Raw genomic sequence first — 25,033 nt, 5'->3', positions numbered from 1 at the left:
CCTGCTAGTGCTCTCTCTCTCTCTCTCTCTCTCACTCTTTCTCTCAAATAAGCAAAATAATAAAATCTTTAAAAAAAAACTTTAAAAAAAAAAAGAAAGAAGTTTCTTTGATATGTATCTTGACACTATATATAAAGAACTCCCCTTCAGAGGGGGAGACGAACCATGAGAGACTATGGACTCTGAGAAACAAACTGAGGGTTCTAGAGGGGAGGGTGTGGGGGGATGGGTTAGCCTGGTGATGGGTACTAAAGAGGGCACGTACTGCATGGAGCACTGGGTGTTATACGCAAACAATAAATCATGGAACACTACATCAAAAACTAATGATGTAATGTATGGTGATTAACATAATTAAAAAAAAAAAAAGAAGAACTCCTCTGGAAAGTAAAAAAAGTTTACAGTATCAGACAACTTTCACATGCAAATTAACCCTTCTAGTTCATTTTCAATTCAAAAAATGAAATGTTGGTGGTTGACTTTTTAACCTCTTATGAAATAATACACACATACCCATCACCTAGTTTCAACAACTGAAACAAGGCTATTCTTATTTCATATAGTCCTATCCCTTTCCTGTTGATGTACTTTAAAGCAAATCCCAGATGTTGTACTTTATTGATCTTTAACAGATAAGAAATTTTTAATGGGCTCTCTTTATCATTATTACACATACAATAATTCCTTCAAATATCTCATACCCATTTCATGTTTGACTTTCCCAAATTGTCTCAAAAATGTATTTTTTTACACTTTTGTTCAAGACTATCTCATTTTGTACCAAATTGTGATATACTAAAATATTTTGACTCAAAAGTTAATGTTATATATACTATCCAAATCTAAACATGTCACATGTCTTTTAAGAGCTTCCCACTGTTTCTATGATGATCCACCAAAGTCTTTAACATGATAGAAAATCTTGCATGATTTGGTCCTTACCCAAATCAAGGCCTCAGAGATGACTAAGCTCTCTCCTAGCTCCATAACAATCCAGTATTTTCTTAATGGTTAATTCATCCCAGTGAAAGATGATGGATTAAAAGAATCAAAAATGTATAGTCAGCTACAGGTAATGAAAAACCAACCCACTGCATAAACCTTGATTAGATGCTAGGGGAAAAAAATTACTTATACAAGGCATTATTGGTACAGTTGGGAAAATTTGAACATGTAATTACTATTAGTGTTATAAATTTGACTATGGTAGAGAATGTCCTTATTTTTAGGAGATGCATGCCAAACTTTCAAATGATTTTAAAAAAATGTACGTGCAATGTATATATACATGTATGTGTGTGTGTAAGACAAAGCTAACAAATATGCCAAAATATTAACAACTGATGAATCTAGATGAAGGTTAGATTGATGTTCACTATATGATCCTTTCAACTCTTAAGTTTGAGTAATTTTTATTTTTTTTTTAAAGATTTTATTTATTTATTTATTTGACAGAGAGAGAAAGACAGCGAGAGAGGGAACACAAGCAGCGGGAAGTGAGAGAGGGAGAAGCAGGCTTTCCACTGAGCAGGGAGCCCAATGCAGGGCTCGATCTCAGGACCCCAGGATCATGACCTGAACAGACGCTTAATGACTGAGCCACCCAGGCGTCCCAAGTTTGAATAATTCTTAAATAAAAAGCTGTGGGGGTGTTTGATATTCACAGATCAATCAACATGATATATCACATCAATAAGAAAAATAATAACCACATGATCATTTCAATAGATGCAAAAAAACCTTTGACAAAATACAATATCTATTCATGATAAAAACCCTCAACAAAGTAGGTTTAGAGGGAACATATCTCAACATAATAAAGCTCATATATAACAAACCCATAACTAACATCATACTCAATAGGGAAAAACTGACAGTGTTTCCCCCAAGATCAGGAAGACAAGGATGTCCACTCTCACCACTTTTATTCAACATAGTACTGGAAGTCCTAGCCACAGCAATCAGACAAGAAATAAGGATAACTGGGTAGTTCAGTCGGTTGAGTGTCTGACTCCTGATTCTGGCTCAGGTAATGAACCCAGAGCATGAGACTGAGCCCTGCAGGAGTCTCCAAACTGGGGGGGGCGGGGTGGAGCCTGCTTAAGATTCTCTCTCTCCCTCTCCTTCTTCTCCTCCCCCACTTGCTCTCTTGTTCTCTCTCTTAAAAAAAAAAAAGAAAGAAAAGACATCCAATTTGGTAAGGAAGAAGTAAAATTTTCACTATGTGCAGATGACATGATACTGTATATAGAAAAACCTAACCACCACCAAAAAACTACGAGAATAAATGAATTCAGTAAGGTTGCAGGACACAAAAATCAATGTACAGAAATTAGTTCCATTTCTATACACTAATAATGAAGCAGCAGAAATTAAGAAAATAATCCCATGAACAACTGCACCAAAAATCATAAAATACCTAAGAATAAACTTAAACAAAGAGGTGAAAGACTTGAACTCTGAAAACTATAACAGACATTGATGAATTAAAGACGGCACAAACAAATGGAAAGATATTCCATGCTCATGGATTAAAAGAGAACAAGTATTGTTAAAATATCCATACCACCCCAAGCAATCTATAGATTCCATGGAATCTCTATCAAAGTACCAAGAGGACTCTTCACACAATTAAAATGAACAATCCTAAAATTTGTATGGAAACACAAAAGACCTCAAATAGCCAAAACAATCTTGAAAAAGAAAAACAAAACTGGAGGTTATCACAGTCCCAGATTTCAAGTTATATTACAAAGCTATAATAAAACAGCATGGTACTGGCACAAAAATAGACATATAGATCAATGGAACAGAATAGAAATCCCAGAAGTAAACCCACAAGTATACAGTCAATTAATCTTTGACAAAGGAAGCAAGAACATGCAATGGGAAAAAAGACGGGGGGCACCTGGGTGGCTCAGTCGTTAAGCGTCTGCCTTCGGCTCAGTTCATGATCCCAGGGTCCTGGGATAGAGCCCCACATTGGGCTCCCTGCTCCGCGGGAGGCCTGCTTCTCCCTCTCCCACTCCCCTTGCTTGTGTTCCCTCTCTAGCTGTCTCTCTCTGTCGGATAAATAGATAAAATCTTAAAAAAAAAAAAAAAAAAGACGGTCTCCTCAACAAATGGTGCTGGGAAAACTGAACAACTACATGCAAAAGAATGAAACTGGACCACTTTCTTATAGCACACACAAAAATAAACTCAGAGTGGAGTAAGGACCTAAATGTGACACCTGAAACCATAAAAATCCTAGAGGACAGCACAGGCAGTAACTTCTCTGATATTGGCCATAGCAGCATTTTTCTAGACATGTCTCCTGAAGCAAGGGAAACACAAGCAAAAATAAACTACTGGAACTACATCAATGTAAAAAGCTTCTGCACAGAAAAGGAAACAACAAACAAAATTAAAAGATAACCTACAGAATGGGAGAAGATATTTTCAAATGACATAGCCAAAAAAGGGTTAGTATCCCAAATATATAAAGAACTTATACAACTCAACATCAAAAAACCCAAATAATCCAATTAAAAATGGGTAGAAGACATGAACAGACATTTCTCCAAAGAAGACATACAGATGACCAACAGACACATGAAAAGATGCTCAATATCACTCATTATCAGGGAAATGCAAATCAAAACCACAAGGAGATATCACCTCACCCCTGTCAGAATGGCTAAAATCAAAAACACAAGAAACAAGCGTTGGTGAGAATGTGGAAGAGAAAAGAACCCTTGTGCACTGTTAGTGGGGATGCAAACATTCTACTTGCACAATCTTCTCTATATATAAACAATCTGATAAATATCCTTGTTCATATAATTTTGCACATTTTTCTTATTACTCCTGAGAAGAAATTCCTAGATATAAAAACTCTGAAGCAAAGTATGTATTCTTAAGTTCTGAGATATTTTACTACTTTGTCCTTTGAGAAAAAGCTCTACCAAACGACACTCTTTCCAACAGTATGAGGACTGTTTCCCTAAACTTTCCCAGTAGTGGGAACTCTTAAAATTGAAGTCCAACAGAAAAACCTTTTTGCTTTAGCTCTACATATATCTCATTGCATCTTAATTTTCCTCATAATGATTTCCAAGACACTTTCAGACACAATGTGCAGCAGACTGTATTTTCCAAAGATGGCCACACTGGGTCATCTGCAACATGACCTTGCCATTCCCCCAGCAAGATATAAAGTCTATTTCTCTACTCCCTTGCATCCGGGTGACCCCTGTGACTACTCTAAAAGAACATGACAGAAATGATCTGTCTCTTCCAAACTTAGCCTTTAACTGGCCTGCTAGCTTCAACTTCCTATCTTTTAAAAATAAGCTGCCAAGGGGCACCTGCCTGGGTTAGTAGGAAAGGCATGCTACTCTTGATCTCAAGGCTGTGAGTTCCAGCCCCACACTGGGTGTAGAGATTACTAAAAAAAGTAAACAAACAAAAAATGAGTGGCCATGTAAGTGTAATTACCTTAATACTAACATGCTGTGAGAAGTCTGACCACAAGGAAAATCTCTGAAGGATGAAATGCCATGTGAAGAGAAGACAGAAAGACCAAGAAGAACAGAGCATCAGATGTGAAAGTGGATCTAACAGCCTCAGCAACCCAGCTTTCAGAACATGATCACAGATGAACCATCCAGGCAAAACCGTTCCAAACTCCTGACCTACAAACCTTAAGCAAAATAAAATGGTTGTTTTATTTTTTTAAATAATTGTTTCAAGTAACTAAGTTTTAGATTGATTTGTTACAGAAGAACAGATAAACTAGAACTCGATTTAAAGTAACTTTTGAGGGGTGCCTGGATCGCTTAGCTGGTTGAGCGTCTGACTCTAGGTTTCAGCTCAGGTCATGATCTCCTCATTGTGGGATCAAGCCCCACATCAGGCTCCTCACTCAACGGGAAGTCTGCTTGAGATTCTCTTGCTCCCTCTCCCCCTGCCCGGCCCACACTCTAAAGTAAATAAATCTTTTTTTTTAAGATTTTATTTATTTATTTGACAGAGAGAGACACGGTGAGAGAGGGAACACAAGCAGGGGGAGTGGGAGAGGGAGAAGCAGGTTTCCTGCTGAGCAGGGAGCCCAATGGAGGGCTCGATCCCAGGACCCTGGGATCATGACCCGAGCCAAAGGCAGATGCTTAAACTGAGCCACCCAGATGCCCCAAAAGTAAATAAATCTTTTTTTAAATAAATCTTTAAAAAGCATAAAGTAACCACTGATAAAAATTTTAAGTTAATTTATCTCCAAATAAGCATGCACTTCAAAAGCTATCTTAGAAAAACACACTTACTCCAGTATTTCTCAACTGCTATAAGCATCTTAAGAACAACTCTTTTATAGTTTTTTACAGCTTTTAAGGAGCTTTAGTTACGGGTGCCTGGGTGGCTCAGTTGGTTAAGCGACTGCCTTCGGCTCAGGTCATGATCCCGGAGTCCCGGGATCGAGTCCCACATCGGGCTCCCTGCTCGGCAGGGAGTCTGCTCCTCCCTCTGGCCCTCTTCCCTCTCGTGCTCTCTATCTCTCATTCTCTCTCTCTCAAATAAATAAATAAAATCTTTAAAAAAAAAAATTTTAAAAAAAGGAGCTTTAGTTACTTTTTTTTCAAATATCTCATTCTGATTCATGTGATCCAGGGACAACAATTTCAAAAAGACTTAGATTTTATAAGTAGACAATCAATTGAAAAATTAAGAGTTTATCAATATGACAGGATATGACACTTATTAAATTTTCTATACAAGTGCAACAAGCCTTAATTCTCTGAATAGTTCAGTCTGTTAAATTAAATATAATATCTCCCTAGAAACCTCACATATAAATATGTCAGTAGACTAGAAAGAGACTAGTCAGTCTCTTGAGAACTATGACAACTACCCACAAGAACCTAAAGATTTTGGTTTCACTTAATCACTACACTGGAAAAGAAAATTTAAACAATTCATATATTACTCATAGTTTTGCAATTCATCAGTAGTACAATAACAGAAAAAGTCCTAAAATAAAAATTAGAGTATGCTATGTGAAAATGAAGAATCTATGACTATTTTATGAAACTAATTTTTGGCAATAAAAGTCTGTAGCCTAACTACTGTGTGCAAAGAAGTGTGCTGAGTGAAAGGATACAAGGACACTAGTAGGCTCTATGACCAGAAAGTTTACATACAGTCTAAAAAGGAGTGTGAGATGTGACTGTATCAGTTTGTAAAGTAAAATTACAAAAGGCTACACAGAGGTGCCAATTCTACCTAACAGCTCCACTTGGGTGTCTATCTCAAACTCAACAAGTACAAAAATTAAATTCCTGACTTTTTTTTTTTATCCAAAACCTGTTCTTCCCTTGCCTTCCCCTTATCAGTAAGCAATACCTCCATCCACCCAGTTGCTCAAGCCAAAAATGTTATTTTTATTCTTTGCATTCCCTACAAACAATTCAACGGCATTTCTTATCGATTCTATCCTAAAAATTATCCATTCTCTACCAATCATCTCTTGCCTGGCCTAGCCTGATAACTGGTGTCCTGTAATGGCTTCCTTAACCGGTCTCTCTATATTCATTTTTGCCCCTCTACAACTCATTTTCCAAATAGAAGTCAAGATATTTTTAAACTGTAAGCCTTATAAATTGCTCACCACTGCTAAAAAGCTTTCTAATACCTTCCTATTGCACTAATCATAAAATCCGAACTTCTTTCTATGGATGACTTACAAGGCCTAACCTGATCTGGTCCCTGCTATCTCTCTGAACTTACCTCCTACCATTATGTCCCCTGCCACTCTGCTCCAACCCCACTGGCCTTTTTGCTCCTTGAAAATCAAGCTCTTTCCCACCTCAAGCCCCTTGATCTACAGTCATCCTGCTCTCTCTGGTCCCCCGCCCCTGGCACCAGTTACCCAAATTAGCAATGCCAACAAGAAGACAACCAAACATCACCGGCCTCCTGATGCAAATAATACATTACCCACCACCTGCGAGTATTCTTGCCAAAACTGTTTAAACGGAATTTACCTAAACAATCAGAAAAACTCAAAAATGTGGGATATTCTACAAGACAATTTCCCCACACTCTTCAAAAAAGTAAGTAACATGAGATTAGCTGTCATATTATCTATAATCCAGAAAAGTAGGGGATCAACACATCCAAAACAGGTATAAGCAATAAATGTTATGTTATAACATCCTGATGAAACATGATACAACCATTTTTTTAAATCATAAAATCTTCCTAACAATATAGAAAATTTACAACATACCACTAAAAAAAATAGCAAAACTACCAAAAATTTGCAATATGATTATAAGAAGGTGATATAAATCGCAACATGGGTTGAGACTTTTGGGGATGCTGGGATGGGGTGAATATATTCTGCATGTAGGACAGAAGTGAATCTCTGGGAGCCAGAGGGAGGAACTGTGGGAGATGGAATAATGGCCCCCTAAGGATGTCAATATCCTAATCCCCTGAACCTATAAATACATTAGGTTACACTAAAAAAGTGAATTCAGGCAGCACACAGAATTAAGGTTGATAATCATCTAACTTGGGATGGGGAGATTATGCTGGAAATATCTAAGTAGGCCAACAATACCACGAGGGTCTTTATAAGTGAAAGACGGAGGCAGAACAGAGAGTGTCCCAGTAATTGCTGGCTCTGAAGATAGAAGGGTGTCATGAGCTAAGTAATGTGGGCAGCCTCTTGATACTGGAAAAAGTAAAAAAAATATTCTCTTCTAGACTTTCTAGAAAGGAATGCAGTCCTGCCAACCTCTTGATTTCAGCCAACTGAGATAATGAATTTGTGTTGTTTTAGCCCACTATGTTTGGGATAATTTGTTATAGCAGCAATAGGAAACCAATCAAGCTTATTCTATGATTGGACTAAGATGATCATCCACAACTCTATCTACCAAAGGAAAGAGTGAATCCTCTTGAGAGAAAGATAACATCACATTACCCAGAGCATCTATAACTTTTCATATACAGTGTATAGCATTAAATAAAAAATGCTGGCACACTAAAAGTAGTGAAGAAGAGTAGGAGGAGAAGGAAGAAGGAAGAGGAGGAGAACAAATGAATAAGAGACAAATAGAAATAGACACACAGATAATCTAAATAAGGTTTCATTAAATAGGGACTCAAAAGTGGTAATATGTTCATGAAACTAGAGAAAAATATGCAAGAAACAAATACAAAAGTGGCAATTTTCACCAAAGAAGAAGAATCTATAAAAAACAAAACCAAATAAAATTTCCAAAAGTGAAAAACATAACTGGAGAACTCCACAGATAGGTTTCACAGGAGATTATACTCAGAAGATGAGCTTAATAAACAGGAATATAGATCAATAGATAATATTCTACTTTTCTGTGAAGCTTATCATTTCAGAAAAGAATGTGAGAGACATGTAGACACAACAAAAGACTCTAACATATGTGTAACTGAGTGCCAGAAGGAGAGAAAAAAGCAAAGCAGAAGCAGGCAATATTCAAAGAGATAAAAGCCAGGAATTTTACAAACTGATGAAAGACAGGCCCTACAAACCCCATCTATTGAAGAAACTCTACAAGCCCCAAGCAGGAAGAACAAAAAAGAAACCACACCTACACATGTAATAGTAAAACTGCCAAAAACCAGTCCAAAGAAAAAAATCTTTAAAAAAGCGGAGGAGGTATGCCTGCGTGGCTCAGTCGGTTAACCATCCGACTCTTGATTTCAGCTTGGGTCATGAGATCAAGTCCCACGTTGGGCTCTGCATTGGGTGTGGAGCCTGCTTGAGATTCTCTTTCTCCCTTTCCTTCTGCCCCTACCCTTCCTTTCTCTCTCTCTCCCCCTCTCCAATTAAAAAAAGAGAGAGAAAAGATACATTATCCGCAAAAGAATAACACTAATAAAACTTGTAACAAATGATAAAGACAAAAAAAAAAACAAATAAAAGACAATGAAATGACACTGTGCTTTAAAAAAAGAAAAAAAGGGGCACCTGGGTGGCTCAATCGTTAAGCATCTGCCTTCGGCTCAGGTCATGATCCCAGGGTCCTGGGCTCGAGCCCGCGTCAGGCTCCCTGCTCAGCAGAAGCCTGCTTCTCCCTCTCCCACTCCCCCTGCTTGTGTTCCCTCCCTCACTGTCTCTCTCAAAAAATAAAATAAAATCTTTAAAAAGAAAAAGAAAAAAAGCCAACCTACTACTCCATGCTTTGGGAAAATAGCCTTCCAACATCAAAGAAAAACAAAGGTATTTTCAGACAAAAATTGAGATGGCTCTTAGCCAGTAGATAAACACTAAAAGAAATACCAAAGGATGTCTTAAAATTAAATGATAAATGTGCTAGGAAGTATCTTGTTTTTATCCATACAAAACAATTACCTGACAATAACCAATAAAACCTAGTCTCTTTATTATTATGTTAGTGAAATATATTGACTTAAAAATCCAAAGGGGGGAAAAAAATCTAAAGAGATGGATTTTTAACTTACTATAAAGCTCTCAATGAGCAGAAAACTGGGAATCAAATAAAACAACATAGCAACAAGTTAAAAATCATTTTTTTAAAAAAAGATCAACAAGAAAAGTTTTATTTATTTAAAAATGAACATATTTCTTGGGCGCCTGGGTGGCTCAGTTGGTTAAGCCACTGCCTTCGGCTCAGGTCATGATCCTGGAGTCCCGGGATCGAGTCCCGCATCGGGCTCCCTGCTCGGCAGGGAGTCTGCTTCTCCCTCTGACCTTCTCCCCTCTCATGTGCGCTCTCTCTCTCTCTCATTCTTTCTCTCAAATAAATAAAATCTTTAAAAAGAAAAAAAAAAGAAAAATGAACATATTTCTTTAAGATTTTTTTTAAGACTTTATTTGTCAGAGAGAAAGAGCACAAGCAGAGGGAGTGGCAGGCAGAGAAGCAGGCTCCGCACTGAGCAAGGAGCCTGACACAGGACTAAATTCCAGGACCCTGGGATCATGACCTGAGCCAAAGGCAGACGCTCAACTGACTGAGCCACCCAGGCATCACCAAAATGAATATACTTCTGGCTAGAACTACAAAAATTAAAATGGTTAGTCCCCCCCCCAAAAAAATGGTTAGTTCCATCAACTTTAATTTTGCGTAAATCAATTTAAAAAGTATACACACACGCTTTGCACACATCTTGTCTAAAAGTGACTCTAAAATACATACAAAATTAAATCCTTGATATTAATCATCTGAGTGACCCTCTCCACTGCTTGCCTTGGATTAAACTGTTTTACCATGTTTTACACTTCAGTACTACACTGTATTTCTTTAGCAGTGAAAATTTTAATATTTAAATGTGAGTATGTCTGGGGCATCACAGAAAATATAAAAATTGTAAAGGGAAAACTGACTACATTTCATTAAAGAATCCTGACTTATTTAAATTTTTTTCTAAGTAATCTCTACACCCAATGTGGGGCTCGAACTTATAACCCTGAGATCAAGAGTCACATGCTCCACGGACTGAGCCAGGCAGGTGCCCCCTGACTTACTTAAGATACAAATTACTACAAGATTACAATCAAGTCAATTCTTTGAGAATTTCTTCATCTCTGGAATAGATAATGATATACTGGAATAGTTAATAATATACTCATTTAACTCACATTTCTTCTCATCTAACTTCCAGATCCTTCTTCTAGAGATATAATTCAAAGGAAAGAGATTTCATGTAATCCCAAATAAACATATATATTTCCTCACGTAAGTTTTCTTCCATGACCTCTCAGTTTACTTATCCTTTGCTCCGACATCATTTCAGATATAAATCTTTAAGGCATTGTGTCCTCTGGGTTTTTGTTTTGTTTTGTCTTTTTCCTCCTCTTTTGCTCACTCTACCTTCTTAAATACTCTAAACAGAAAATCTATAAATGACTCTTTTTTAAGACCTTTACTGCTCTCCTTCTACAAAGTGAAGTTTGCCCATCTTTTATATTCTTTCTTTATCCACAACATAGATGATTTTCATATACACAAGTAACATGCCTAATCCTTCATGCATTCTAAACTACTAGTTTACTTCCACATGGGAAAGCCAGCATCTTTAACTAAATCATCCAAATTCCTCTTCAAGGATACAAGAGAAAGAGAAAAGGGAATTAGCATTATTAAGTAGGTTGCTCCCTATCTACTTCCGTGAAAGGTAGTATTATTCTCACTCATTGAGCCTAGGAAAAATTCAGAAATCTGCCCAAAGGTTTCACTAAGGTTTCACTACCAATATGTGAAAAAGACAGAAGTCAAACAGGTCATCTGACTCCAGAGGTTGTATACTTGGTTCATATTCACTGCCCTAAAAGAATGTTCTCCAGTATAAATTATGCTTTGCCTATCAACAGCACCAGAAGCTTCCAATTAAACACTGCAGGTTAACTATACCCCTTTACCTCCATTTTCTCCAAAAATCCAATTAAAATGACAGAAAAAAAAATTTTTAAAGCACTAATCCACAGAGAAGAGAAGCAGTAATAGTAGCAACACAATTCTGGAAACCGAAAGGTAAAAGAATAGGAACTCACTTAGACCAGAAAAAGCCAAAACCTAAGTCTTCAAAGTGTACTGGTAAAGCCAATTTGAAGCCAGAAGATTTGGAATCAGAATTCCAAGATGGTTACTGAATATATGCTGAACAATGATCTTGAGCAGCTTTCATGTGCTTATTGACCATTTGCATATCTTCTTTGGAGAAATGTTTATTCAAATCATTTGCCCATTTTTTAAACTGGGTTATTGCTCTTTTATTTTTGAGTTGTAGAGTTCTTTATATTCTTTGGATACAAATCCCTTACATAATTTGCAAATATTTCCTATCATTCTGTAGGCTGTTTCACATTCTTGATTCCTTTGAAGCACAAAAGTTTTAATTTTGATGAAATCCAATTTGCCAATTTTTTCTTCAGTTGCTTGTACTTTAGGCATCGTACCTAAATAATCATTGCCTAATTCAAGGTAAATCTTTTGGATACAAGGTAATTCATGTAAATCTTCTGGGTACAAAGATTTACTCTTATGTTTTCTTCTAAGAATTGTATAGTTTTTGATCTTACATTTAGGTCTATGACCCATTTAGACCTAACATTTGCATAGGATGTGATACAGGAGTCTAACATCATTCCTTTACACATGGGTGTCCAGTTGTTTCAGCACCATTTGTTAAAAAGGCTATTCTTTCTCCATTGACTGTACTGGAACCCTTGTCAAAACCTGGTTTATCGTAAATGTAAGGGTTTCTGGATTCTCTATTCCATTGATCTATCTACACATACCCTGCTTTAATGCCAATACCACACTGTCTTGATTACATAGCTTTGTAGTGTTTTTAAAATGGGAAGTGAACCCTCCAAATTTGTTCTTTTTCCAGATTGTTTTGGCTATTCTGAGTCACTTGTATTTTCATATGAATTTTAGGATCAGCTTGCCAGTCTTCAAAGAAATTAGCTGGAAATTGATAGGGTTTGCCTTTAGTCTATAGGAGAATAGAATATGGGGAATATTGTAATCTTAACAATATTAAGTCTTCTGATCCATGAACATAGAATATCTTTCCATTATTTTAGGTCTTTAATTTCTTTCAGTGATATTATATAGTTTTCAGTGTACAGTCTTGTACTTCTTTGGCTAAATTTATGCCTATGTATTTTATTCTTTTTTAATGCCACCGTTCAATGGAATGATTTTCTTTGCTAGTACATAGAAATACAAATGATTTTTGTACACTGACCTTACATCCTGCTGGCTTGCTGAATTTATTAGTTCCAACTGATTTTGGTGGATTCCTTAAGATCTTTTATATACAAGATATATATAATCTAAAAGTAGAGATAGTTGTACTCCTAGTTTTTTTTTTTATATGGATGCCTTTTATTTTTCTTTCCTGCCAAATACTCCGGCTATAACCCCTACTACATTGTGGAATAGAAGTGGAGAGAGTGGATTTCTTCATGGTCACAGGGAAAAACTTTTAGTCTTTCACCCTTAAGTATGATGTTAGCTAGGAATGTTTCATAGATATCCTTTACCACATTAAGAAAGTACCATATTCCTGCTTTATTGAATATTTTCACCATGAAAGTGTGGTGGACTGCCAAATGCTTTTTCTGTGCCTATTAAGACAAGTATACAGTTTTTGTCCTTTATTCTACATTCACTGATTTTTTGCATCCCTGGATAAATCCTACTTGGTCATGATGTACAATCCTTTTTATATGTTGCTATATTTGGTCTGCTAATATTTTGTTAAGGATTTTTGTATATTTATAAGGGATATCAGTCTGTTGTTTTCTTATGATATCTTTGGCTTTGGTAGCAGGGTAATACTAGCCTCACAGAATGACTCAGTGATACCTCCTCTTCTATTTCAGGGAAAAATTTGTAAAGGATTATTGTTATTCACCTTTAAACATTTGGAAGAATTCATTGGTAAAGCCACCTTGCCCTAGGTTTTTCCTTTGGGAAACTTTTTTTTTTTTTTAAGTAGGCTCCACACCCAGTGTGGAGCCCAACATGAGACCCAAACCCACAACCCCGAGATCAAGACTTGAGCTAAGACCAAGAGTCATATGCAGGATGAGCATATGAATGGAATGAGCCACCCAGGCACCCTCTAAGGGAAGCTTTTTGATCATTAATTCAATCTCTTTTTTTTTTTTTCAAATTAGCCAACTATCCACTTTTATATGAGGTTATATTTTTCAAGACTAAGCAGATCCTTAATGCTATTTAACCCAATCTTTTATTATTTTTCCAAAATTGTTCAAAATACAAAGAGACTACTGATTTCATGATGAATTGTCAGTCAGAGAGGTTCCCCTCTAACTAGAGAAAAGGCTATCAAGAATAATGGATTATAATTGTGGAAATTGGTATTTTCTCCTTTAAGCAGAATTCATACTCCTCTTCAGTGTGTGAAACCCATTTTGTTACTCAATATATCTCCTAATCCCCAAACAGTGATGATGGCATTTTGATTGCTCTATAGAAACATCATATATGCTGACTACCCACTATCACCAACACACATTCTTTTTTTTTTTAGTTTTTTTTTCCTGTAGCATTACTAGGTTTGCGTCAATTTGTCCTTTTACTTTTGCCACCTGTGGCTGACTGCAGTAAAAGTAGCAATCTGGTGTCTGGAAGAGATCACAACTTTTATCTGGACAGCCAATGTGAGGCTGGCCCCTGATGACATATTTTTTTTCCTTTTAAAATTTTTTTAAATTTAAATTCAATTAATTAACATATAGTGTATTATTAGTTTCAGAGATAGAGTTCAGTGATTCAGCAGTCTCATATAACATCCAGTGCTCATTACACCATGTTCTCTCCTCAATGTCCAACACCCAGTTACCCCAGCCCCTAACCCTCCTCCCCTTCAGCAACCCTCAGTTTGTTTCCTATGATTAAGGGTCTCTTATGGTTTGTCTCACTCTCTGATTTAGTCTTTTTTTTTTTTTTTTTGCGGGGGGTCTATTCAGATTTTCTATTTCTTCTTGAGTTGGTTTCAATAGATTGCATCTTTCTAGGAATATATCCATTTCATCTAGCTTATTCTCATGTAATTATTCACAGTATTCTCTTATAACCCTTTGTATTTCTGTAGGACAATCCCAATGTCCTCCCTTTCATTCCTGAATCCAGTAATTTGAGTCTTCTTTTTTTCTTGGTCAGTCTAGCTAAAGATTTGTCAATTTTATTGATCTTTTTGAAAAATAAACCTTTGGTTCCATGACTTTTTCTACTGTCCCATTCTCTATTTTTTATTTCTGCTCTAGTCTTTTTTATTTCCTCCCTCTTCCTGCTTTACAATCAGTTTGCTAGTTCCTCTTTCTAGTGTCTTAAGATAGATGGTTTGATCATGATTTGAGAGGATTTTAACGCAGGTGTTTGAAGATATACATGTCCCTCTAGGCACTACTTTAGCTGCATCCCATAAGTTTTGGTATGTGATTTTGTTTTCATTGGTCAGAAAGTATTTCCTAGTTGCCCTTATGATTTCTTCTTGGATCCACTGGTTATTTCAGAGTGTTAATTTCCACATATTGTGAATTTTTTGGATTTTTCTTCTGTTATTGATTTCTAATTTCATTTCATGATGGTCCAAGAACATATTTTGTATGGTTTCAAAACTTTCAAATTTATTGAAGCTTGTTTAATAGCCTAACATATAGTCTATGCTAGAAAATGTTTCACATGCACTTGAGAAGAATGTGAATCACTTCTGTTGTGTGACGTATTCTATAGATTATATCTGTTATGATTATACCTATTACCGATTATTTATTATGTATCCATTATTATCTTGTTGGGTTTGTTTTGTTTTTTGAGAGAGAGAGCACAAGCAGGGGGAGTGGCAGAGGGAGAGGGAGAAGCAGATTCCCCACTGAGCAGGGAACCCAACACGGGGCTCCATCTCAGGACCCTGGGATCATGACCTGAGCCACCCAGGTGCCCTATCTTGTTGGTTTATAGTATTGTTCACATCTATTTCCTTGTTGACCTTCTGCTTAGTTGTTCTACCCATTATTGAAAGTATTATGTCTTCAACTCTTATTACTAAACTGTCTCCTTTTTCCTTCAATTCTGTCAGTTTTGCCTTATGTATTTTGGGGCTCTCTTAAGTGCATATTTGTAGGTGTTATGTCTTCCTGATGGATTAACGTTTTTATCATTATAAAATGTCCTTTAGCTCTAGTAATTTTTGTCTTAAGGTCTATTTCAGCTGATATTAGTACAGTCCAGCTCTCTTTTGGGTACTGTTTACATGATTTATCATTTTTATCCTTTTACTTTCAACCTACTTGTGTCTTTGAATGTAAAGCATGTTTCCTGTATGAGTTCAAGCCCCACACTGGATGTGGAGATTACTTAAAAATAAATGATTGTTTAAAAAAACAAAAATAAAGTATGTTTCTTGTAAACAGTATATAGTTGGATCATCACTGAAATTTTATATAAGAAAAAGTTTTAAAAACATAAGGGCAAAATACATTAAAAAGGCATGCCCTTTTTTGAAACTGAAGAAAGTGCTACAAAGACAAAATATTTTTTGAAAAAAAAAATAAGGGAAAACTTGTCCCATCAGATATCAAAACACTCATTATGAAAAGTATTATAACTAAAATATTAATGGTATTTGATGAACAGACAAATACATTAGTGAAAAAGAGTAGAATCCAGAAAAATATCCACATATGTATACATCTATGTAATATTAAATCAAGGGGGAGATTATTCAATAAAAGGTGTTAGGATAAGTGACTTCCATTAGAAAGAAAAGAAAATTAGATTCTCAAGACTAAAATCCAGTCACATTACATGAAACTAAAAATTAGCATGAAATGATAGAAAAATACCCTATAAGTAATAATGGAATAGGGGAGACTTTTCTAGGTAATACACAAAAACCAGTTTTTAAATTTCTGTATAATAAAAAAACACCATAAACAGACTTAATGCAAATTTAATCACTGCAACTAAAGCTGTGGCTTGAGAGACAGCATTAAAAAGTGAATTCACTTCCAGGTCCACCATTTGAAAGTCCACCATTAAAAAAGTGAATTTAGGGGCGCCTGGGTGGCTCGGTAGGTTGTGTCTGCCTTTGGCTCAGGTCAAGATCCCACAACTCTGGAATCAAGCCCCGAACCCCCAGGCTCCCTGCTCAGCAGGGTGTCTGCTTCTCCCTCTGCCTCTTCCCCCTGCCTCCCTTCTGCTTCTCCCTCCGCCTCTTCCCCCCTTACCCCCCCCCCCCCCCCCGCTTGTGCGCGCGCTCACGCTCTCTCTTACTCTCTCTCTCAAATAAATAAATAAAATGTATTTTTTAGATGAATTTAACTTCTCAAAATATCGGGTTTGGGATTTTTTTTAATTTTAAAAATGAAGATAATTCCTACCTCACAATATATTTTAATGTTAAATGAGAGAATAGCTATAAAAGCATCTAGTGTGAAATCTGCCACAAATAAGCTTCTTCCTTATTTCAACTTAAGTTGGTATTACATTACATTATTACATTAAATGAGGAATTACAAGCTGCAATCAGGAATAGCAAGATTCCTGTATCTCGGTTCATGATAAAACTACTTTATAATTATAATAATACTTTTATAATTATAAAAACTACTTTATAATAAATGAAAACACATTTCCCCACATCCCTCACCCACTGTTTGCCATGTAAAGATGGAAGGTAAAGTGGCAAAGCAGCCAGGACTGGCCCCAGTTTAAGAGCAAAACATAACCAGTATAGATATACATCAATAGCTACATCTTATGTCATATCTTTCACCCATTAAAACCTTTCTCCCCAAAATATCTTTTTTAAGATTTTCTTCGTAAGTTCTCCAACAAGGATCATATCTGAAACAGAATCTACAAATGAAAAACCTTCAGAATGGTACACAGTAAACACTGTTAAGGATAAAACATAAACGTGTATCAGGTAAAGACTAAAGTTTTGAAGACTTGTTAATGCCAATATTTTTATATTAGAACATTGCTTAGATCAAAAATGTTTCACAATTCAGAAAGTGCAAATTCAACCTTTTTTTAATATTCACTTCCTGCATGAACCATAGTATGTTTAAATAAAGGAAAAGCACAATTTTTGTTTAATTCTATAAAATTCTTTTTCTTTTTTTAAGATTTTATTTATTTGAGAGAGAGAATGAGAGATAGAGAGCACAAGAGGGAGGAAGTTCAGAGGGAGAAGCAGACTCCCTGCTGAGCAGGGAGCCCGATGTGGGACTCGATCCCGGGACTCCAGGATCATGACCTGAGCTGAAGGCAGTCGCTTAACCAACTGAGCCACCCAGGCGCCCTAATTCTATAAAATTCTAAAGAGCAACTACATATACCATTTAGAGTCCAAACAAATTCAAACTTCTTCAAACAAATGTTGGTCAAAATGGAAAATTCCAATTTGAAAAAAAGTATGCTTAGACACATGTACTTTCTTGTAGATTTTTAGATGAACAAGATTTTGACCTTCAGACTAGTTTTTAAAAAAACTAAAAAGGTAATTTTTAGTCACACAAAATTACACAACGAAATGTGCCTTCCAATCTAAAAACAAAACAAACAAAAAAATGTCCATTGGAATGTAAAAGTAACCATCCGCTTTATTCACATTACTAAAGACAATGTTGCAATAGCAACATCCTTCTCTCCCTATTTCAACCAATCCCCCTATTTTCCTTACCGACTTAGCAGGAAAATTAATGTTTAGAACTTGAACACTGGTAAATTTTTCTTCAGCAATATCTGCCTTCTGCAACAATTCTACAGCACCCAAGGCAGTTATGCCCCCATGGCAGACTTAAATGCCATTAAGATTCATTTACAAAGGAAAAAGAAAAGAATTAGTTTTAAAACATCACAACAGATCAGAATACTGCAAGGAATAAATAGTGCAGCTGCCTTGCCATCAAAAAGCAAAAACAGGGCACCTGGGTGTCTCAGTTAAGTGTCTGCCTTAGGCTCAGGTCATGATCTTAGGGTCCTGGGATCCAGCCCCAATTGGGGGGGAGGGGCTGGCCCTTGCTCAGCCGGGAGCCTGCTTCTCCCGCTCCCTCCCCGCTCATTTTCTCTCTCTCTCTCTCAAGTAAATAATCTTTTTTAAAAGATTTTATTTATTTATTTGAGAGGGAGAGCAGAGGAGGAATGAGAGGGAGCAGCAGACTCCCCGCTGAACAGAGAGCCCGAAGCAGGCTTGATCCCAGGACCCGGAGATCATGACCTGAGCTGAAGGCAGAAGCTTAATCAACTGAGCCACCCAGGCGCCCCATCAAATAAATAAAATCTTTTAAAAAAGATTTTTTAAAAAGCAAAACCAAAAACAAAACAATAAGCTCACCCCTCACAAATTTTCTATTCTACTATTAAAGTTTCAATATATCATTCACAACATGCAGATACTCTTAAAAGTCAAGTTTCTCTTACACATAAAGCATATGGATAAGAGAATTCTAAAATATTCTTTTCAAATGCTATACAAACTTACATAGTAATGGGGTCATAGAAAGACTGGAAAAATTAGGAATGTGAGCGATGAGACCTTTATGTCTTGGCATACTTCCCACTATTGCCAATCTAATCTAGTTCCAAAAATGTATACTAGATATTGGAGTTCTCTGAATCAATTTCTCTTCCCAATCTGCAGCCAACAATAATTGGAATACTGGAAGCAACTCTTTGAAAAATCGCTAATATTGAATTAAAATAGAATAGATATTATATTCAAGTTTAACAAAGTTCACTATAATATTCCATACAACTTAATCAGTATCTTTCCCTCTTATTTTATATTCAATGATTCCTTTATTTCAAAAACAAAGACATCACATGGTTTGTGAACAACACCAGGGACTACAAGTCTTTCCATATCACTTCTCTCAACTTGTTTAAAAAAATCCAACTTAAAATGTGAAACAAATTGAGTATAAAGCCACATTCTCTAGAGGGAAAATGCTGTTACTTCATTAAAAAAATAGCCAAGTCATATAAATAAAAATTCACAAAAAGCAGAATTTTCTGAGGTACACTTTAAAAATTACTTCATTTGCCACACAGTCTGGACTCTACCCTGCAAAGCTGTCCTAGGCAATCCATGTGTGTCCCCTTTGGGTCCTTTTAATTCACACGGAGCATAAAACTTTCAAAAACTAGTATCAACAATAGCAATCAAACCAGATGCAGCTTTTTACAGGCAATAGCCCTAAGCTCCAAATAAAATTAACACCCTCCTCAAAAAAAAGCAAGTCAAAAAAAAAAAGTTCTTAAATTTTCTCTTAGGAGTTCCTCAGTTTTACAATTCTTTTCTTTGCTTTTCAGTGAAAAGAGAATGGGAAATCAGTGATAAGAATGAGAACAGTTAGTTCCCAGGAGAAGGATGCAAGAATTTAAAACTCAGGGTTGGCCTAGAGATCGGCAGGCAAATACACACCAATGCTCAGGGAAAGCTTTCAAGAAATGTCATTATCTAAGGCAAGTCGTAAGGCCTCTTATTTTAAGGCCTAAGGACAGCCCTATACATGCACCGTAAAATACAACCTATCAAAACTATTCTCCAAAAACAATTCAAGAGTTTCCCAAGATGCCCGAAACGTAAAGGGCAAGTACTCTGGACACCTCAGGACTGCCGCCTCTCACATGGGAGGGAGGCCAGCCCCTGTGAATCCGAGTGCCACCACGTCAGTTTATGTGACAGATCCACTGGGAGCATCCGACTGTGATCCGGGGCCCTCCCGGGCCGACGCTGCTGGAAGAGGAACATACATGCAATCTTCAGGGCCCTCCTACTTCCGTTCTCAAAACAGAAATGCACTATTTCTCCTAGTCCTCACCCCTCAGCCCGGTGCCTCTCAACTGCGGGGAGAGCTCAAGTGGAAAGAAAAGCAGACAGTCTCCGACCTGGGTCGACAGAACGCGGATGGTCAAAGCACTCCCACCCGCGACTCCGGGGGCAAAGCGACGGCCAGCGTCTCCCTGAGCGCCCCCCTGGCAGGGGACACGCAAGCAGCAGCAGTCCCAGGTCGCCCCACTCCTTCGTCCCCGGGGTAAGGGGAGCGGAAAAGCGCAAAGAGGAACTAAGTGAACTGCAAGAGGGTGCCCTGCAAGCTCCTCAAAGAAGGGGTGGGGCGGGAGTGGAAACGAAGAAGGAGCGGAAGGAAGGGGCAAGGAGCAGCCAGAGGAAGGGGACGAGAGCGCACGCCCGCAAAGGGCACGACTCTCCGGGGACGCGGCTGCACCCTGGTTCCTCGAAGAGGACGGGTGCTCTCGGCCTCCGGGGCGCTCCTCCCCGGGCAGAGGACGAGGAAGCGAGATGAGGAGGCGACGTCCCCCTCCCGGGCCAGCCTCAGCCCTCATCAAGGGTCGGTCGGGGCTGCAGTGCCCTCGCCGGGTCCGGAGCTGCGACAACGGCCGCTGGCCTCGTCGGGAGACGCGGACTGCGGGGCCCTCGGCGCGCTCAGCGGGCCGGCTTTCGCGCCCCCACCCCCGGGGGAGGCAGCTCCGGGGTGATGGCAGCCCGGCGGCCTCGCGGGTTACCTGAAGCGGGGCGAGTCCTTCAGACACTCTTCGAAATCCACCGTCATCTTCATCCTGCCTCCGCCTCGCCTCGAAGGCGGCGCTGGAAGAGCCGAGAGAGCCGCGGGAGCGGCTGCGCCGGGGATCCAGACAGCGACGGCGGGCGCACGGCCGCGACTAGCGCTGCGCGGAGCTGCGGAGGGCGCCTCGCCCGCTAGTCATAGCAGCCGCGAGGACGGTGGCGGCAGCGGCGGCTCGTCAGGCCCCAGTCCGGCCCCTCTTCCTCCCGCCCCCAGCCGAGCGCCGGCCACAGGGAAACCGCCCGGGAGTGACAGCCTCAGCCAGCCAGCCACGAACCCGGCGGCCAATGGGAGGGGCTTCCGGCAGCACCGCCTGCGGGCGCTCCGGCAACACACCTGAGCGACGGTAGCTCGAGCCAATGAACAGCGCGACCGTGGGTGCCCGCTTGCCACAAGCGTCCCCGAGGGCCAACCGGGATGCGCAGGAGTCGTTAGGCGGGACGCTCCCGGTTGCTGGGAGGCCAGCAGCTGAGGCTCCTTGGGAAGGAAGTCACGTGGCTGAGCGCCGCGCTTCCCTCGGAGCCCCCGCCTCTTCTCGGGCTTCTCAGCCCCGCCCTGCTGGGCTGCCAACGCGGAGGAGCCGCCGCCTGCAGGTCTGAGGACTCCTACAGCTTTGGCAGAAATCTGAAGAGGTTGGGAGTAGAAACTATCAAAGGAAGAGATAAGCTAACCCACCGCTTACTTTCCGTTTAGAGAAACTGAGGTCGGGAGAGGAGTAAGGGTGGCTTTAATGATTAAATCCCTCTTTCACTTTACTGACTTCATCTCTTAATAACTTGGAAATCTCTCCCACGTGTATCTTCTCATTTAACTAAGAGACTACTTCCTGAAGGAGCTGGTATTTGGGGCGAGCCTGGAAAGATCAGGATTCCGACAGGTAGGCGAAGTAGGGCGTTTGGTGTGGAGGAAACGCTTTCAAACCCGCAGAAGACATTCCTCCTTACTGATACTTTCCTCTCAATAGCTTTCACCAGTTCAAAGACCATAGGGTTCTGAAAATCAGGCTCACTTCCTCACTTCCTCATTTGCAACACCAGCCCACTGAAAGTTGTTCTAAGAGCCCTCCCTGCAAGATACGCATCACCTGATCCAACAAGGCATTTACCATACTTCTGATTTCAATATGCCATTGATGGTAAAAAAAAAAAAAAAAAAATTAGGATACATTATATTGACATGTAACCCAACCTAAAAGGCATAAGAATATCCATAGAAGGCAACAAAATGCATACTGTAACAGTGTAGTGGCTCTGAGTGAGAGCCTGAAGGCAAACTTTCTGGATTTACCTATCTTTTCTTACTGCAAAATGAAGGTGACACCACCGATCTGATAGAGTTGCCTTGAAGCTGAAATAAGAACTCTAAAGACACAAGACAGGGCCACATAGTAACCATTCAGTAAATGCTGGCTATTATCGTAATTGTACCACTTTATTCTTAAGTGCTATAATAAAAGTTTAAATGTAAGCCTTCTCACTTCCACTGCCTAAAGTCTTATATAACCATTTTGACCATCTGGCTAAGTGCAGCATGATGGTAGGATGTTTTACATAACCAGTGGTTGTATCTTGATCTCTTTAGCACCTTTTAGAAATTAACAGTATAATTTTGAGACATTTCAAAGAATATACAAGCATTATATATGTTTCTTCTTTGGTTATAAACTTGGTTTCCTTTTTTTTTAGGTTTTTATTTTAATTCTAGTTAGTTAACATACAGGTGTTATATTGGTTTCAGGTGTACAATATAGTGATTCAGCACTTCATACATCACCCAGTGCTCATCAGGACAAGTGCGCTCCTTCATCCCCATCACCTATTTCACCCATCCCCCCCATGATCAGTTTGTTCTCTATAATTAAGAAGCTGTTTCTTGATCTCTCTCTCTCTCTCTCTTATTTTTTCCCTTTGCTTATTTGTTTTGTTTCTTAAATTCCACATATGAGTGAACTCACACGGTAACTTGGTTTCTTTTTTAAATTGAATTGCATATCCCTGGAATCTACACAGCTTCTTTTGAAAACTGGAAACTATTGACAGTTAAGCCTTCAGTATCCCCAGACACTATAGTTGGTCAAGCCAACCTCTTCTGGATTTATAACTTATGTGTCAAATTTAGAAAGAGAGTTGGCCATTTCTGCATTTAATTGTATTCCTGATGCATGACAACTAATCTGTATATACAATAACTAATTGTTGCAATGCTTCAACACAATGTAACCTTTTGGAAGAGACCTAACTTGACACTTTGGGATTCAAATTAAAATTCCCCTGCATGGCACCATCAATGAAAATGACTCAACGAAGCTAATTGTCAATAATGAACATTTTCTTTCTGCGGACAGCTAAATTTATGTACATCCAGTTAGTGATAACACTATCAATTTTTTTTTCTGCCCTGTTGTAAAGCAAGCATTTGGGGCTGTCAGTTGTGGGGTATGTCCTAAATTAAGAAATATTACAAGTGGGTTAGGGTGGGAAGAGTGAGTCTTAGAAGAAACATAATATTATTATTCTGGACTTAGAGTAATGAAAACCAAGACCCCAAGGTATAGAACTAACTTGCTGGGTGACAGCTAAACACAGGCCCCGTGTCACCAGACTCTTAACTGCAAACTGCCCGCTCTCCCCTTTAGAATTTGTTCTTTATAAGTGTGGTTCTATCTGCCTATGAAACATTTCCTTTTCATCCATTTCATTTTAAAGATGTAGCTCAAATGCCACTTCTTTCAGGAAGCCTTCTCAGTTTGCTGAAATACAGACCTCTCTTTTCAACACACAGTGAAAGTTAGTCGGTAAAGGATATAAATAATCAAACCTTAAATCTCACAAATGTCTTTTCCCCAGACTTCCCAGTCCCTTCCTCAAAAACCTCTGGAACCCTGTATACCCATAGACCTTCCTTCCCAGAATGCTTCTGATTTCCTCTGAGAATACTTTTTTTTTTAATTTTATTCATTTATTTAGAGAGCATGTGCACGCATGTGGGAGGGGGCAAAAGGGAGAGGGAGAGAGAACCCCAACCAGACTCCAAGCTGAGTGCTAAGCCCGTCATGGGGCCTAATCTCACAACCCTGAGATCATGACCTGAGCCAAAATAAAGAGTCAGACGCTCAAACAATTGAGCCACCCAGGCGCCTCTCTCTGAGGATACTTTTAACTGTACACCCTCTTGAGTAGAAGTTGTTCACGACCCCTTCCTTCCCTGATCCTCCTTGGCCAAGGATACATAGTCAGCAAGAATCTAACTCTTGACAACTTACAATTTACATTCCACCTTCGTACAAGAATTTATTTTGGGGGGCTAATGTCATCTAGCTACACCACTGTCTTACTGTCCCCGTTGCTGTTCTCCACCAATTTCCCACTCACTCCCTGCCTTAGCCTGGCTCACTGCATTGCAAATTATGTCAAGAGCCTGGAGTTATGATGAGGGTAACTGTGGGCGGGTACTGGAACTGGGAAGCCGAAAAACCCAGACACCTGTGGGAACTGGTTTCCCTCTCCTGGTAGCTGTATCCTCAGTCTTTCTCACCTACTGCCCCACTCTCACCAGGTGTCCTCTCTGCTCTGTATGGGTTCTGTTCCCCTGTGAGCCTGGCTTGCATATAATCCCTCATTGCTACTGGTTCCTTCAACAAGCTCGGGGTCAGATGGCTCCGGGGGCCCAAGCAGATGACGTAAGTGAAGGAAGCTGGCCAGGTGTAAGCAGCATGGGGGGGTGGCTGAGGTGAAGGCGGGAAGCATGTGCCCTGTGTCCTGCTCAGCTCCAGGATGTTTTTGCCATATCAGGCCTTCAGAGTTTATAAGAGAAGCCAAACAGCCAGATTTTAATGTGAAACCTCCCCAATTTTCAAATGTTGGCAACACTTTCAAATTATTAGAAAACATTGCACAGGTCACAAAAATAAGTTTC

General features: G+C 39.0%; 1 protein-coding gene across 2 annotated transcripts in view; it reads right to left on the bottom strand.

The window, feature by feature from the left end:
* Nucleotides 1–21,192, bottom strand: part of ACAP2 (ArfGAP with coiled-coil, ankyrin repeat and PH domains 2) — a 144,406-nt gene extending 123,214 nt beyond the window's left edge. For both annotated transcript variants that reach the window (XM_025876382.2, XM_073895254.1), the window contains exon 1: nt 21,060–21,192. In XM_025876382.2, coding sequence (XP_025732167.1) covers nt 21,060–21,112 — 53 coding nt within the window. In that variant the 5' untranslated portion in view covers nt 21,113–21,192. The remainder of the gene's footprint in view (nt 1–21,059) is intronic.
* Between the last annotated feature and the right edge of the window lie 3,841 nt (nt 21,193–25,033).

This window comes from Callorhinus ursinus, unplaced genomic scaffold, assembly GCF_003265705.2.
Source record: "Callorhinus ursinus isolate GAN/ISIS: 27379988/994484 unplaced genomic scaffold, GSC_fseal_2.0 scaffold1, whole genome shotgun sequence".
Lineage (NCBI taxonomy): Eukaryota > Metazoa > Chordata > Mammalia > Carnivora > Otariidae > Callorhinus > Callorhinus ursinus.
The sequence above is the reverse complement of the archived record's forward strand: the minus strand, read 5'-3'. Positions and strand labels throughout refer to the sequence as shown.